This window comes from Microtus oregoni, unplaced genomic scaffold (assembly GCF_018167655.1).
Source record: "Microtus oregoni isolate MIOR12 unplaced genomic scaffold, Mior012 000069F_ref0000032, whole genome shotgun sequence".
Classification (NCBI taxonomy): Eukaryota; Metazoa; Chordata; class Mammalia; order Rodentia; family Cricetidae; genus Microtus; species Microtus oregoni.
In genome coordinates this window covers 250,927-266,914 of record NW_024543976.1, presented here as the reverse complement: position 1 = coordinate 266,914, position 15,988 = coordinate 250,927, and the positions used below count along the sequence as shown (strand labels likewise).

At 47.0% G+C, this 15,988-nt stretch overlaps 1 protein-coding gene across 7 annotated transcripts in view; it reads left to right on the top strand.

The window, feature by feature from the left end:
• The window catches only part of LOC121440679 (E3 ubiquitin-protein ligase NEDD4-like), a 323,668-nt gene that overhangs the window by 302,118 nt on the left and 5,562 nt on the right, over positions 1 to 15,988 (top strand). For all 7 annotated transcript variants that reach the window (XM_041641480.1, XM_041641476.1, XM_041641477.1 and 4 more), the window contains 8 exons: positions 1,849 to 1,919; positions 4,280 to 4,375; positions 6,148 to 6,221; positions 9,391 to 9,451; positions 11,006 to 11,065; positions 12,415 to 12,522; positions 13,920 to 14,016; positions 14,595 to 14,667. In XM_041641480.1, coding sequence (XP_041497414.1) covers positions 1,849 to 1,919; positions 4,280 to 4,375; positions 6,148 to 6,221; positions 9,391 to 9,451; positions 11,006 to 11,065; positions 12,415 to 12,522; positions 13,920 to 14,016; positions 14,595 to 14,667 — 640 coding nt within the window. The remainder of the gene's footprint in view (positions 1 to 1,848; positions 1,920 to 4,279; positions 4,376 to 6,147; positions 6,222 to 9,390; positions 9,452 to 11,005; positions 11,066 to 12,414; positions 12,523 to 13,919; positions 14,017 to 14,594; positions 14,668 to 15,988) is intronic.

Here is a 15,988-nt window from a genome sequence, read left to right as displayed (position 1 = left end):
AGGTGCATACAACTGTTTGACTCACTGCTCAAGAGTGTACAGCTGATACTTATTTGTGTGTATACAGTAAGCTCTTCTTTCTGGTTCTGTCCATGCATGTGTATGTATACAGTAAGCACTTCTTTCTGACTCTGTCCATGCATGTGTATACAGTAAGCTTTTCTTTCTGACTCTGTCCATGCATGTATGTATATAGTAAGCTCTTCTTTCTGGTTCTGTCCATGCGTGTATGTATACAGTAAGCACTTCTTTCTGGTTCTGTCCATGTGTGTATGTATACAGTAAGCACTTCCTTATGACTCTTCCCGTGTGGGTATGCAGCTTATTTTTTACTCCAGGCCCCTCCTTTGCTTCTGTCAGTCCGTTCATCCTCTCTACCTTCTGAGAACGTCTGCTCATTCATCTTCCACCAAGCAAGAAGACATTGTTAATTAGTGTGGGGGAATAGAGATAAGTGTAAAACACGGTCCTGACTCCAGTGACCTCATAGTTAAGGGAGAAACAGACGATAAAGAAAGATGATTAGCAGAGGTGGCTTCCCTGCTGCAGACTGACAGGAAGCAGCAGAGAAGCCCTCTGCCTTGTTGCTGAGTGTCCTGAAAGCATTAGAAGTCACATTCGTTTCAGAGGAACCTGGGCTGGCCAGCACTCAGCCCTGAAGAAGGAAAAATGCAGAGAGCTAAGGGTGGATGGGGACCTGAGGTGACTGAGCTGGTTCCCACAGAGGGGTCACGCGTATGTCAGGAATCCACGGGTCTTCAGTCCCTCAGCACACGAATGCCTGTTGGCACAGCACACTCAGCGCATCCACCTCTGTGCTCAGCGTCATGCTTTTGCCTCACTAGACATTAAAGTGTGCCTCTGTGGCCCAGGGACTACACTAAGCCAAAACGAAGCTGCCTATGCTGCAGGGCCCTGCAACCCCATATCTGGAGGCAAAGGTGCAGCCTTCCTGTGGATGGGTTAGGAAGACAGCTACCTGATCGGGGAGTCTTCTCTGTCGTGGCCCTCCTGTGGCCTTGGCAGCCCTCACAGACTGTTGCTCAACCCACACAGGGGCATCTGTCACCCAGCAGTATCTAGGAGCTGACACTGACATGCAGGTAGAGCTTGCCTGTCCTTGTTGACTCAACACTGTCCTGGGAGAGGCCACCTTTCTGGCCCGGCCTGGGACACCGTACTCAATACTACCATAACAGCCCTCTGTTGACACCAGCCTTGGTGGCATCACACACCACCTGGAAGCCATTCTTGTCTGCTGCTAAACCACCTCCAAGTACAGATACTCCACTCCATTCCTTTCTAGGCCCTCTGTCCCAGTTCATTCCTGTTGCCATGACAACATATCCTTACGAAAATCAACATGGGGGAAGAGAAGTTCATAGTTTATAGATCCAAGTTACAGCCCATCATTTTGGAGAAGACAAGACGGGAACTCAAAGAGCTGGTCACATCACATGCACGGTTAAGAGCAAAGAGAGAATAAGAGCATCTTTCTCTTAGTGTGATCAGGACCCCTTCCTAGGAATGGCGCCTCCTGCAATGGGCTAGATCTTCCTACAACATTCAACAGTTGAGACAGTCACTTACAGATGTGCCCACAGGCTAAACTGATCTAAGTAATTCTTCACTGATACCATTTTCTTAGGTGATTCTGGATTGCCTCAGGTTAACAGTTAAAATGAACCAGTGTTCCCTCCCCACTTGCTCATGGGTTACTCTAAAAGATCCTTGATTATTCGGTCATGACGGCCGTTTATATGGAAAGCAGTGTATTCTTGATTTCCTTCGCAGCTGCGTAGGCGCATCAAGGGCTGGAAACTTAACCAACCTTTTGCCATATTTCAGGGTTCTTCATTCGACCATTCTACAAGATGATGTTGGGGAAACAGATAACTCTGAACGACATGGAGTCTGTGGTGAGTAAAGGCAGGACACGGTGTAGCCGTCATAGGCCTTGCTCGCCTTCTGGATGGGCATCAGGAACCACGTTTACAGTCACACAGTCACTCTGTGTGAACCACAGGGGGGATTGCTTGCCAAAGGTCAGTTGACCTTCCTGATTTCGATAATAAGCAACTTATGGTTGGTTTCCAAAAACCTTGGCCTATAGGTGGGTACAGCAAAGTTTCAGGTCCCGCTGCTTGACCAGCTGAGAAGAGAGGAGCACATTAAACCCAAGGGACAGCTGAAACCTTGGTCTAAATAGCCTTGTTCTCCACCTAAATGTTAGAAGATTCCACCTTCTGTTTCTGCCCTCATGAAAGTGGTGGAGGCAAAGCCAAAACAGTAGTCACCTAGATGTGGTCATCTTGACACAGAAAACTACAGAATGAGAGACTGGGGCTTGCGTAGTTAAGACAGGCCCTCCAGAGAGTGGTGTCGACATGCAGTGGTGCTGACTGCTTGCCTGGCCTGATCATGTTCGGCACTTATGCCTTACCTAGACTAACCATGTTACCTAGACTGACAGTACATGGTGCTGCTTACCTAGACTAACAATGCTCTATGTTTATGCCTTAACTAGATTGACTGTGCTCAGTGCTTATGCCTTACCTGGACTGACCATCCTTGGATATATTTGTTTTAAACAAAACATGCCCTTCTTTTCAGAGTACACTTACATGTCTGGCTTTCTCTGTTTACTTATGCTCTACCGTGTGTGTGTGTGTGTGTGTGTGTGTGTGTTTGCCTGTGTTTACTAGGTGCATTGTTGTCCTCACGGAAGAACTACAGCTCTGTTTCTATGTGGTCACTTGAGCTAGAAAACTGTGCATCCCTCGGCCTTGTGGCACATGGACTGTGTTTTGTGCAGAGCCGAGAATGTGACTGATGCCCGTGGCACCACCTTGTGCTCATCGTCGCAGGAAAAGAGGCAACTGTTGCACTCTAGACCTGTGACATGCGCAGACTGGCTGACACCTGTAGTCTCAGTTCAGTCTCACAGCCCCTTCCAGCTTCTGCTTCAGTCAGTTTATGCTTCTGTTGTACTAGCCTGAGGATGCTGGGAGCACAGAAGTTGCTCCCGGCCCCTTGGGGAAGGAGATGGAGACAGAGTATCACTATGTATGTGATCTGGCTTGGCTTAGAAGACACCATCCTCCTGCCTCTACTCCAAGTTCTGGGGTTAGAGGCGTGCAATACCATCCTGTCCTACTAACAAAATCCTGCTCTTAACGCCTAAGTCTGTGGTTCCTGTTAGCCATTAGTATTTGGGGGTCTGGAGTAAATATTTTATCTTTAATTGTGCATATTGGGGGAGTCGCACATGCAGATGAATGCTGGTGCCCGTAGAGGTCAGAGGCATCAGGTTTGCCTTGAGCTGGAGTTACAGGTGGTTGTGAGCTGTGCAGAGGTTACGTGGGAACAAACTCATATCTTCCACCAGAGCAGTACGCACTCTTAACTGCTGAGCCATCCCTACAGCCCCGGCATGACTGTTTTAAATGTGGTGCACGTTATTTTTGGTCTCTTTTGAGCCTGTTAGCTCGTTCTCAGCGAGAGACTCTGGGCATGCGCAGAGGGGACCTGATGGTCTCACAGCTCCTATTTTCTGAAGCGCAGCCCTGATTTGGGCTTAAATTAACGATCAGAGAACACCGAGAAAACAGGAAAGCACAGAACATACCCTATGTGGTGTTTAGTTAGAGCACCATCCTGCCTGGTCTCTGATGGCCTCACTCTTAGAAGACAGATCACTGTATTCAATTCTGTGGACCTGATCCAGGTGTGGGGTAGCCACAAATGGGCTGAGTCAGGAAGAGATGTTGGAGACCACTGTGGGGCTACCAAACATGATGGGGAAGGGGTGGCCTCTGAATGGTCTCGCTACTTACTGCCCGCCCAATCAGGTGGCCTGAGCCATAGAGAACAGGAGGAAGTCACACATACTGTCACTGTCCAGAGGTCTTGTGTTTTAAATGAGTGGGGAGATGAGGCTAGAGCAATGGCTCGGTGGTTCAGAGCGTGTGCTGCTCTCGTGGAGGATGGATTTCTAGCGTGGCTCACAGCTAACTGCCTGTAACTCCAGATCCGTCCAGAGGCTCCGACGCCCTCTCCTGGCCTCCACAGGCACCTGAGCACACGAAGTAAATCGTTAAGTAAAGAAATGAGAGGTGGTTTTGGTAGAGCAGGCCCCTTGCCACTGTGGTGAAGAGTGTCACCCTTGGGCCAGATGCATGGAATTACATTAGAATGGGTTGGGTTAGTCAGTAAGAGTGGGACAGGTTTGTGTTCTGAAAACATATGCTCACTTTTCCTCTCTCTGTCATTCCTATAGGACAGCGAGTATTACAACTCCCTGAAATGGATCTTAGAAAATGACCCCACGGAACTTGACCTCATGTTCTGCATAGATGAAGAGAATTTCGGACAGGTATGTGGGTCCAGCTCCTGTAGCCCTTCCATGTGCTTCTTTTGCTGTGGGCTGTAGCCCAGCATGGCTAGACCGCTAAACAGCCACACTGACTGTCACTTTATTAGCGGGAACTTGTCTGATCTGGAAGAGCCTTCATCTGCCTTCCACTCCGCTTCCTCGGTGCCCAGTTGCCTGTGCGCCTACGCTGTTTGGGGCTGCCATACAGTGCAGTGGTGTTTGAAGGGTGGAGGGAATACAAATAGGAGAGAGGCGGAAGTATGGGGCCGTCCAGGAAATACATCCACATAATACAGCTGCAGCATGCTGGGGACACTCCTTCCGCTGAGAAATTCAAAGAGTAGCAATGGCACCAACATTGTGGCTCCCACGTTGTAACGGGACCCTGGAAGTGTTTTAATCCTCGTCCTGGCAGCTAATAGCACAAGTGAAAGATGAAGTGGGGTGTCAATGCCCCCACTATCTAAGAAGCTGCCGCTGGGATCTGGAGGCTGAAGGAGGGGACAATGAAATACCTTTCTCTGCCACCTGACAGAGAGGACCCGGTTGGCAGAATCACCTGTGCCCCACTTTATTGTCATGGCTTCATTTTTAAACATGAATAGTCCAGTCTCTTTCTTTCAAATAATTATACCAATTTAGTTGATTCATAGTAAAAATAAAGCCAGTATATAAAATAAAACTACACAAAAATGTAAGAAGACCAGCTCAAGAAAAGTCATGATGAAATTTTTACTTATGTTTTCCTGAATTACTCTATGCAAGCACACAGATACAAGTCTGCTTGTGCTTGTTTACAGAAGCTGAATTAGATAGACTACAAATGCCTTCGTGTGTCAGTAAATAAATATCCTATGCTATTTTAATGACTACAATAAATACCATCTTTTAGATGTGTATTTTTGCCCTTTTTGGTAGTTGCGTAGTCTATTTTGATGTTTCCTTTATAAACTGACATTCCTGGTGTATATATGACAACCCTGGAATACTATACATACTATACACATCATACATATCACTTCTAAGAGAGAAGCTGTTGCCAAAAGGAGAAAACAGACATAGATCCCAGAGCTTTCCTCTGCCCTCCTATAAAAAGCAATATATAAACTCTTCTGGCTTTTTAAGCGAGTGCGTGTTTTTCCTTCCTTCCTCCCTTCCTTCCTTCTTCCTTCCTTCCTTCCTTCCTTCTTCCTTCCTTCCTTCCTTCTTTCCTTCCTTTCTTCCTCCCTACCTACCCACCTACTTGGTTTTTGTTGGTGATGATGTTGTTTGATTAGTTGAGTTTTGTTTTGTTTTTCAAGTCCACGTGTTTTGCCTCTTGCAAGAAGTTCCATTTTGTGTTCTTTATGCAGCATGATTTCTGGTTACAGGCGGAATGCTGGAGTTCCCCTCTATGGGCTTGATGGTTGATTGGCGTTTGTGAGCCTGATGCATGTTCTCCAGCCTCTGTTTTCTTCTCCTCGAACATAGTTAATTTCTTGATAAATGAATAGCGTGTGAAAATGTCACTCTCTGTTGTTGGTAATGTATAAAGATAATTAAACCCATAAGTATCCATGAACTCATTTTCCTTTAATGATAACATCTTTACATGCGTAGCGTCTTGGAACAGTTTAAAAGGTTCATTTGACACCCTCCTATACAGAGAGCCCATTGCTGGGAAATAGTTTTAAACAAACTTTGCCTCTCTTCCTTTTATAGTAAGATGTTACTCAATAATATGTTAAATAACTTAATGTCTTTGATGGTTGTTTTTTCCTTTGTAATCACAGACCTATCAAGTGGATCTGAAGCCCAATGGGTCAGAAATAATGGTGACGAATGAAAACAAAAGAGAATATATTGAGTACGTATGCACATATTTATTACATTATCTTTGTGTACGTGTGTGTGTGTGTGTGTGTGTGTGTGTGTGCTCGTGCGCAGGTGTGCATGCATGGGGTGTGAGGTCAGTGTCATATCTTCCTCAAATGGGGTCAGTCAGTGAACCTGGAGCTCATTGGTTCAGCTGGGCAGCCTTGCCTCTGTGCTCCATGGGCATGCTGTCTCCACCTCCCTGCAGAAGGACACACCACTATGCCTGGCTTTGTTTGTTTGTTTTACATGGGTGCTGGGGACCAGAAGTCGGGTCCTAAAGTTTGCACAGGAAGCATTTAAACAACTGAGCCATCTTCCCAGCCCCTGTATCGTTTACTTTTAAGAAATCAAATGGTTTATTTGGTTGTTGTCCTTTCCCTGAACTGCTCATGCATACTACAAATAGGAACTTGTTGTCAGTTTTTGTTTTGTTTTTGTTTTTGAGACGGTGTCTCTCTGTTGTGATGTGTGACTATCCTGGAATTTGCTCTATTGGCAAGGCTGGCCTTGAATTCACAGAGATCCACCTGCCTCTGCCTCCCCAAGTGTTGGGATTAAAAGCAGGCACCACCATGCCTGGCTTCTCAGTTTAAATAATAGCAATTTTCTTTTTGCCTGGCCTATGAGGCAGTTGAATGCAGGAGGGATGTTTACGTTCTCTTGCAGTTTCAGTGAACTACCTATAGAGGGTTGCCGTGGAAAGAGAGGGTGCACATTAAAGTGGCAAGCGCTCCTTGAAGATGGATAGCTCATCGGAAATTCAGATTCGCAGCCATGGGGATGTTAGACCCTGATGGGGAAGAATTGGGGATTGCCAAAAAAAAAAATAATAATTATAACAAACAAACAAAAAAAAACTTTCTCCTGACTTGTCCATACTGGAAGTTGAGGGAAATATTGCAAACATGGTGCATTGTTCTGATAGTTGCTATCTGACAGCCCAATCTCAGCCTCATTTTGTGGAACAGATCATTGAGTCCTTCGGAAGTTTAGCCTCTGGGTAGCACTAGACATCCCTAGCAGACAGGAGGAACTCTCAGGAGAGCGCACTACGTCTTCCTCTTCAGTGTAGCAACGTGAATCACACACGATTCTGGGCTCTTGCAAGATGAGCTCTAGCCTAGGCTTGGGCCCAAGTGAGGGAAATGCAGGTGTTTGGTTCACAGGTCCTGGTTTCTATATGTCCGTGAGTCTGGCCCACGCTGAGCTCATTGGCTGTCTGAGCTCCCTTCCAACAAGCTGGACGTCCTCCCCTAGACTCATTTCAAGTAGGCCAGTGGGCTTGGATCCAGAGGACGGGCTGGGGTCTTTTATTTTAGTGCAATGTAAAGAAAACCTGCTGTCTAAACAGGAGGCAAGGGAGAGCCTCGCAGGCTTTACCTGGAAGACATTGATGAAGCCTCTAGCACATGTAGGGAAGTTTTTTGTTGGTTTGGTTTGGGTTCTGTCACTTTCAAATAAAAGTGCATGGCACTTAATAAATAAGCCAAAAGTAAGCTACTGTGGTGTGTGCCCATGAACAATAATTGGTAGGCTTGTTCTACCATGGCCAGCTTTATCAGATGCCCCCCCTGGGAGACCCTCTTTGTAAAGTCCTGACGTTAAGTGGTTTTTTTAAAAAAAAATTTTATCCCATGTTGGCTGAGGCCTAAGGCTGTAGACATAGGTCATGTGGACCAGGGTCAGGCAGGGTCTCAGCTACAGAGGATTGAAATATCCCACTGCTCACTGGCCCCTGCAGTGCCCTTGGCACTGGAAGAATGATTGATGCTGGGCAGTGGGTCACAGCCTAGCCCTGTGGTACCCACAGCTGACTGCTGTGTGCACTGCAGGATGCTGCGCTCAGGCTGTTGTCATGGTGCCACCTGGAAGATGAGTTCAGAGTCCACATTGCTCACACTGAACACCGTCTCAGGGACAGTTTCAGTGACTCACAGATCCAACCATGCATCTCTAAACTTAGTATTAAAAGTATTAGTGTGGGCCATATAGCACACACCTTTAATCTCAGCACTGGGGAGGCGGACCCTGTCTCAAAAAAAATATTTTTAGGTATTATTGTATAATATATGGTATTATAAACTATTCTTAACACATGTTCATATTTAAGCATACGTGTGAATGGGTAGATATGTCTAATCATATCCTATGACTTTATTAGCAGATGTTTAATGTTTTAATTTATTTTTATGTGTATGAGTGTTTTGAATGTATGTCTGTGTACCATAATGTGTGGGTGGTGTCCTTGGAGAGAAGAGGAGGTTGTCAGATCCCCTGGGATTAAATTTATAGTTACCCACATGTGAACTGCCATGTGGGTGCTGGAAATCAAACCCAGGTCTCCGGAAGAGCAGCCGGTGCTCTTAAGTGCTGAGCCATCTTTCCAGCCCACCTTTTCGTCCTTCTTTGTCAAGTCACATTTGTGGAGCACTTGGATCCACCGGGGCTTGATGCAGTCTGGCAGACCACTTATGCTCTTGACAGCCTCAGAGAGAGCCTACATTTCTCACAAATGTTCCGGTGGCTCTTAAAGGAATGCAGGGATTCTCAGCACATGTTCCAAAGCAAGCGCCACTCCACTTTCCCCTCTATTCAGGACTCTCTGTTTACCCCGCCTAAGGAGCAGCAGGCCCAAGTATAAAGAAAGCAGAGACTGTAGGGTGGCAGAGGTGTTGGAGGTGGCTGCTTGGCCCGTTAGCTCTAGCTTCTTATTTGCTAACTCTTACATCTTAATTTAACCCATCTCCATTAATCTGTGCATCACCATGAGGTCATGGCCTACCAGCAAAGTTTCAGCATGTCTGTCTCCGGCAACAGCTCCGTGGCTTCTCCCTGACTCTGCCTCCTTTCAATGCCTATGCTTGGTCTCCTGAAAGAGCCAAAGGTCACACTGGCAGCATGACCCAGAAATCTGGCATTTTAAAATGGCTGTGGCTTTCTTCCTGCTACTGCTGAGTCAGGAAAACCTCTCTTAAAGGAGCTGCGGCATGCCACCTGCATGCAAAGCCCATTTGGGAAAAAAAAATGCGGCTAAACTTTGTTTTTTAGTGTCTAGAATTCCTCTGCAAGCCCTCTCAGGTTTTAAGTGGATTTTAGTCAACCACGTTGGTGCCAGTTTGTTGCAGAGAGGGCTAAGTATGTTCCTCTTTTCCTTGCAGCTTAGTCATCCAGTGGAGATTCGTGAACAGGGTCCAGAAGCAAATGAATGCCTTCTTGGAGGTAAGCACGGCTACTGGGGTCAGGGTGGGGACAGAGTGCAGAAGGCCAGCTCAGGTGACTCACCCTGCTGGCCGTTCCCCAAGGTGGGAATCTTCCATGATGCTCTGCCGTCTTTTTTTTTTAAAGCATTCTCTTGCTTTGCCTTTCTCCCTTTTTAATGTTCTGAGTGCATTGTTGCTTGCTTGTTTGAGACAATGTCTCTATGGCACGTGCTGTCCTGGAGCTGATGGCAATCCTGCCTCAACCTCCTCGCTGCTAGGATTATACCACCTGGCTTCCACCTATACTCGTTTGTTGGTTTGGAATTTATTTATTTGTATGTGTGCACACACCTGAGGATGAGTTGGTTGTCTCTGTCTACCTTGAAGTTCTAGCAGTACTCAGAGGAGCTGCCTGCTGCAGTTCTTCTGAAAATAGTCTCCTCTCCTTCAGGCCTTTCCCAACCCAGGCACACTGACTTTCCCTGCAGAGCCCTACCCTTTGTGACACTAAACTTACCAGATTCTCTCTGGAGTTTTTACATTGCATCCAAATACCAGCTTTGTCCCTGTGATGGAATGAAGTCACTACCTCCTCCATGAGTAGTCTACTACAGGGTACTTTCCCCAACTCCTTCAGGTAGTGGGGTTTTGTTTTTATGTTTGTATTTTTGCCATAAAAAGTGGTTCGTGTTAGCAAAAGTGAAATTTCTTTTTAATAATATTAGTTATTTAAAAACAACAAGAAGGGCAAGTAGGATGACTCAGCAAGTAAAGGCATTTGTTGCCTTGAAATCTGGCCACCTGAGTTCAAACCCCCAGTGCACACATGCATGCACACACAATAGATAGATCAATTTTGAGGGGAAAAACCCAAATCCCATGGTGGTCGTTTCTAGGGCCCACTCTCATGGAGCAATCCTCTCAGTGGCCTGCACATCGTGAAGACAGTCCTCCCCTGAGCAGGAAGTGCACATGTGCCAGGGCCTGGGGGATGTAAGATACGAGGGTGAATTGGCTATGGCACTGTCTGCACTGTAAGGAAAGTCCTGGGAAACAGATTCCCAGCCCTGCCCGACATTCAGAACCCACAGCGTCTAGAATCTCTTCCTGGGTCACCCCCTAATTAATGACAGCCCAGGACAGAGTCTGGCTTGCTATTCTGTCAGTTCTCAGTGCCAGCTCATGCTGCTTGCTTCTCTCCTCCACCCATGCCTTTGGCTATTTTTAAATGTGTCTCTTACACGTTTATGGTCTATGCATTTTAGGGCACACTGACTCACAAATGTGTGTCATAACTTACTTTTGCAATCCACCTGCCTCCAGTATCGCTAGTATCACAGGGTTTCAAAAAGTGTGCAAGCACGGGAAGCCTCTAGACTGTGTATGTTTCAGACTCCTGTGCATGTGCTTTTATTGGGATTGTGGTCACCGGACAGTATCACTGCTGTGTGAGCCAGCAGTAAAGAGCGACCCTTCTCTGGCTGACCACAAGCGTATTCCACCCATGAAAATGTCCTTTTTCAGAGAGAAAAAAAAAAAAACTGCTTACGATGTTTTTATCTTTTCCTTTCAGGGATTTACAGAACTTCTTCCAATCGATTTGATTAAAATTTTTGATGAAAATGAGCTGGAGGTTTGTGTTATCAATATAATATTTTATATAAAGTAGATGATCTTAAGTAGCTCCTTATTTCACAAATGATGGTTTTGCATTCTCTGACACATGGCATATTGAATGCTCTGTTAGGAGGTCAGTCTTCTAATCGGGGAAGGCTAGCATTCATAGCAGCCAAATAGATTTGTTGCCTGTGCCGGGGCAGTTTCTAGTGGTGCTGGATACACAGCCCAGTGCAAAGAAGAATGTGATCTCACTGGAGGAGCCTGGCTCCCTGCAGCCCTCTAGGACAGTGATCTACTTGCATAACCAGGCCCACCCAGTTCCCTTTGTTGCCTCCCAGTCTTCACCTTGGCAGGTGGGTGAAGGACTTGGTCACACTAGAGCTGTATCTCTTCTCCAGAGTCTGTAAAGGAGACGTGACCTTGTACTTGAAGTGGCTTGTGTTTGGCCATCGGGAGGCCACCAGGTAGTGGCAGGAAGTGTCTGATTGTCCATCAGCTTCTCAGCTTTGGTGTAGATGAGGGAGAGAGCAACTTGAAAACTGAATTCACATCTCACCTTGGGTTGTGTCGAGGCCCAGAAGGACAGAGGCTGCATCTGTCCACAGCGCTTCTCTCCAAGCCCATGTCCAGCAGAGCATGTCCCAGAGAATTTAAAGCAGAAGTCTCCAGACGGGTGTCATAGAAATTCTGTATCTCAGGCGCTACAGGTCTGTAGAGGCTGTGAGACGTGAACAGCATCCAAGATGACTCATCCAGGCTGGTCCCAGGGAGGCCTAGGAATCAGTTTTCAGGCTTTAGAAATGATTTTTCTTCCTGTTGTATTTTAGTTCTTCCTTGGGAATATCATATTCATTGGAAACTCCTATTGTAAGAACAGACTGTAGACTAAGCACTGGCAGGGGACCGCTTCCTGCCTGGGTGCCCACAGGATGCTGGAAGGATGAGGTCATTTGTTGTCACCTGAATTGACCCATCTGGGGGAAATGAGTTCTTGCTGTCATGGGGACCAATTCAAATATCTGTACAAGTAGCAGCCAGACCCTGTACATGTGCTAATGCAGTACAGGAACTCTACAGTACTGTGCCTAAAGCATGCAGGCTGGAAAAATGACCCGTGTGTTTCAGTATAAAATATCATGGCCTTGCATGCAAGATGCAAGTCAGTTGAGCGCTCTCTCTCTCTGTCTCTCTCTTTCTCTCTCTCTCTCTCTGTCTCTCTCTCTCTCTCTCTCTCTCTCTCTCTCTCTCTCTCTCTCTCTGACTCTCTTGAACTGCTGGCTTACCTGCTTGTCCGGTGACAAACGCCAGCACAGAGAAGAAAGAGTTCTCCACTCACTTACATCTGGTAAATCTCCTTCCTAGTTGCTGATGTGCGGCCTGGGTGACGTTGACGTGAATGACTGGAGACAGCATTCTATTTACAAGAATGGCTACTGCCCCAATCATCCTGTCATCCAGTGGTTCTGGAAGGTAAGTAACTACAGCTCTCTCGGCCCCACCTCTGCTTCGGGCTTCTCCTTCAAATTAGGGCAGAAGTCCTAAGCGCTGTGTCGGGCTTCTTGGGGGAAATCAGAACGGGAGTATCTTTGGGAGTAGTCATGCCTTCAAGCTGGCTCATCATGTGTAGAAATAGTTTTCTCAATTTTTTTTTTTTTTTTGGTTTTTCAAGACAGTCTTACTCTGTGCTCCTCTGGCTGTCCTAGAAATTGCTCTGTGAACCAGGCTGGCCTTTGACTTGCAGAAATTGATCTGCCTGCCTCTGCTTCCCAAGTGCTGGGATTAAAGGCATGCACCACCACCATTTGGCTTCAACATTTTTTTTATTCCAGTAACTATTTTGATTGTTATATCTTACAACCCAAGATGCAAGTTAAATCTGATTTACTGTCTTGAGGGCCAATGTTTGTGTTCTGTTGGGCTCCGGAAAGGCTTGGCAAAGACAGTAAACTAAACATGAAAAAAAATTAAAAGATTATTCATAAACAAAAAAAAAAGGGAATCAGCCCTGCATGGTGGGATATATCTACACTCCCAGGTCTCACTGCTAAACCTAGTATTGGGAAGGCTGAGACAGGAGAATTGGAAGCATGAAGCTGGCCTGGGGTGTGCAGCCTGTTCTGGGATAGCCTGAACTGTAGTCCTGGCTGCCTCAAAACAGATTCACCTGCCTCTGCCTCCAAAGTGCTGGAATTAAAGATGTATGCCACTAAAACTGGCAGATACTTTTTTTTAAAATGAGAAGAAATCAACCAATGAGTTTTAACTTCTGAATCTGTTATTAATATTTCAAGTACCAGTAAAAGTACAGAGAACATCAGGATTTTCAAAGTCTAGAACTTGGCTTTGATTTTGGATTATATTATAGAAGATCAAATCGCATGTCCAGGAAGGCTGGTTTGGTTTCTGCAGCAGTTAGGATCTGGGAGGCACACAGACTGGTTCCGAGGCCCATTTTTGCCTTGGGTTTCCTTCCGTTTATCAGGTGTCATTTGGGAACTTTCTGTGGCCACATCACCTGGCTTCCCCTTGTTTTAGACACTTCCGGAACACTGCCTGGCTAGAAATGGCTTCAAGGAGACACCTGAGCTTGAGGCCATCAAAGAGTTTTCTTTTTATACCATTTATTTTGGCAGAAGAACAAAAGAGACCCGGTGATGCTCTAAGATTAGAGAGGCTGGGTTGTAGCAACCATCAAAAGGGAGGCAGCGGTGCCGTTTTGCAGAGTCGGCAGTAGAGGTGGTTCTGTGGCAGTGCAAATGAGAAGTTAGTCATCTGCCTGCATCATGGCAGTGCATGGTGCACAGTGACGTCATGACAGTGTGTGCTGTGTGCCGCATGGTGACGTCATGACCTTCTGCCTCTGGCAGGCTGTGCTCCTGATGGATGCTGAGAAGCGGATCCGGCTACTACAGTTTGTCACAGGCACCTCCCGAGTACCCATGAATGGATTTGCCGAACTTTATGGTGAGTGTGGCGTGTCCCAGACTCCTCTGTCCTCCTGTGAGGACCCACACAGGCAGTATTCTGCCACCTTGGCCCCTTTCCAGACCACTATAACTGTGTCAGTAACATAGAGACCCATGGAGATGCAGGACCAAGGGGTGAGGCGGTGTTTGTACAGAGAGCCTGAAGGTGTCTCTTTTCTTCATTTCTCTTTTTCTTTTTTTTCCTCATAGTTCAAGTTTTTTGTTCAGCTTTTAAAACCAGATTTTCAGAATCACCCACATGATTGAAACTGGCCTGATGAAGGACCCAGCCCCCAGTCGAGAGGCCTCTTTCTATTCTGTCCATCAAGGCTCATGGCGCATTACTTTCCCCTGAAGTAGAGGCCACAGCTCCTGCGCCTGTGCCAATACTGCCACCCCTGGTCCAGTTCTGTGCTGCAGAGGATATAGGCCAAGCACGGAGCAGTACAGACCTGGGGAGTGAGGCCCCACCCTGATGCTCACCCCTCCCCTTTCCACTAAGGACCTCCCCTACTCCCAGAACTTGGTTCTCCTACTTCAAGCCCTGTTGATGTGTCTCGTTCTTGGTTTGCCCAGGTTCCAATGGTCCTCAGCTGTTTACAATAGAGCAATGGGGCAGTCCTGAAAAACTACCCAGAGCTCACACATGGTAAGCAACACCTTCTCCTTGGGGCCCGGAGGGAGAGCTCAGTGGCCAAGGGTACTTGTTGCTCTTTGCGGAGGACTCAGGTTTGATTCCCAGTCCCGACATGGTGGCTCACAGCCGTCTGTAACTCCAGTTCCGGGAGACTGGATTTTCATAGGAACTAGGCACACGCGTGGCACACATCCGTGGAGGCAAAACACTCAGGCGCATAAACAAAGGAATCTAAGCCTGACGGCCTCAGTTGGATCACTGGGACCCTCGTGGAGAAAAATCAACTCCAGAGGATCGTGTTCTTACCTCCACATGCATGTTAGAGTATACACACATGCACACGATAAATGTTTAAAAATATAAAACTAAGGACAAGATTTCCCCCATAGCAGCCCCAATTTCAAAGGCCTCTATTCAGTCTGTACATGAGTGACCCATAGTGACCTATGGGCTATGACGTCACCAGAAGGTGTTCTCTGGCTGGAGAGGGACGAAGACGCCTCGGGAATTAGCTCAGAGGAGTCACACGACACCCAGCACAGACATAGACATGGCCCAGTGGGTTTTAAAGCAACATCAGCAAGTTCCTTTCGATCCAAACTTAGCTGGGGTCCCAGGTTTCTGCCTAGGCTTCTCCTCTGGCTGAAGTAGGGGAGTATGGTCCTGCCTTTCACAGCACAGGGAGGGTCCAAAGCCTGTGTTGGCTGTCCTGAGCTGATGTGAACGCCCTCTCTCACCCACAATGCCCGTAAGAACCTTTGTGAAGACTGGCAGTGGAGGAGCTGGCTGCTGTGGGGTAGATGCCCTTCCCTCACCGGAAGGATATTTGTGACTGCATGGAACAGCATGGTCACTGCCTGTGTGGTCCTTGCTGACATGCATGCTGATTTGAGGCTGAAATTGGCCATCCAGAGCAGGCCTCTGCTGCAGAGTTCAGACAGCCTCTTTACAGGGCTCACAGCCCTTTCAAATGCTCTTGAACTGGGTAAGACAGAGTGGATACTCAGGAAACTCTGGATGAGTTGCCCTAGCCGCCATCTTTTGAGCTTGGGCTCCCAGCCCTTCTGCGTATCTTCTGATTTGACCTCCCATACTCCTGTTAGGATAGTTTCTCCTTTTTACATCTGAGCAGACAGGTTCATAGAGGTGAGATGACTTAGCCAAAGTTACAAAGACAGCAGGGACAGGATTTGAGCTTGACCCAAAAACAAGTGGGCTTGACTTCTTGCAGAGGTCATCCATCTGTATCTAAACACTTCAGTCTTGAAGGGTGAGCTGTGCCAGCCCCACCCCAGCTGAAGTCTTCTGAGTTGGCTCTCTCTGAACGTCGCTG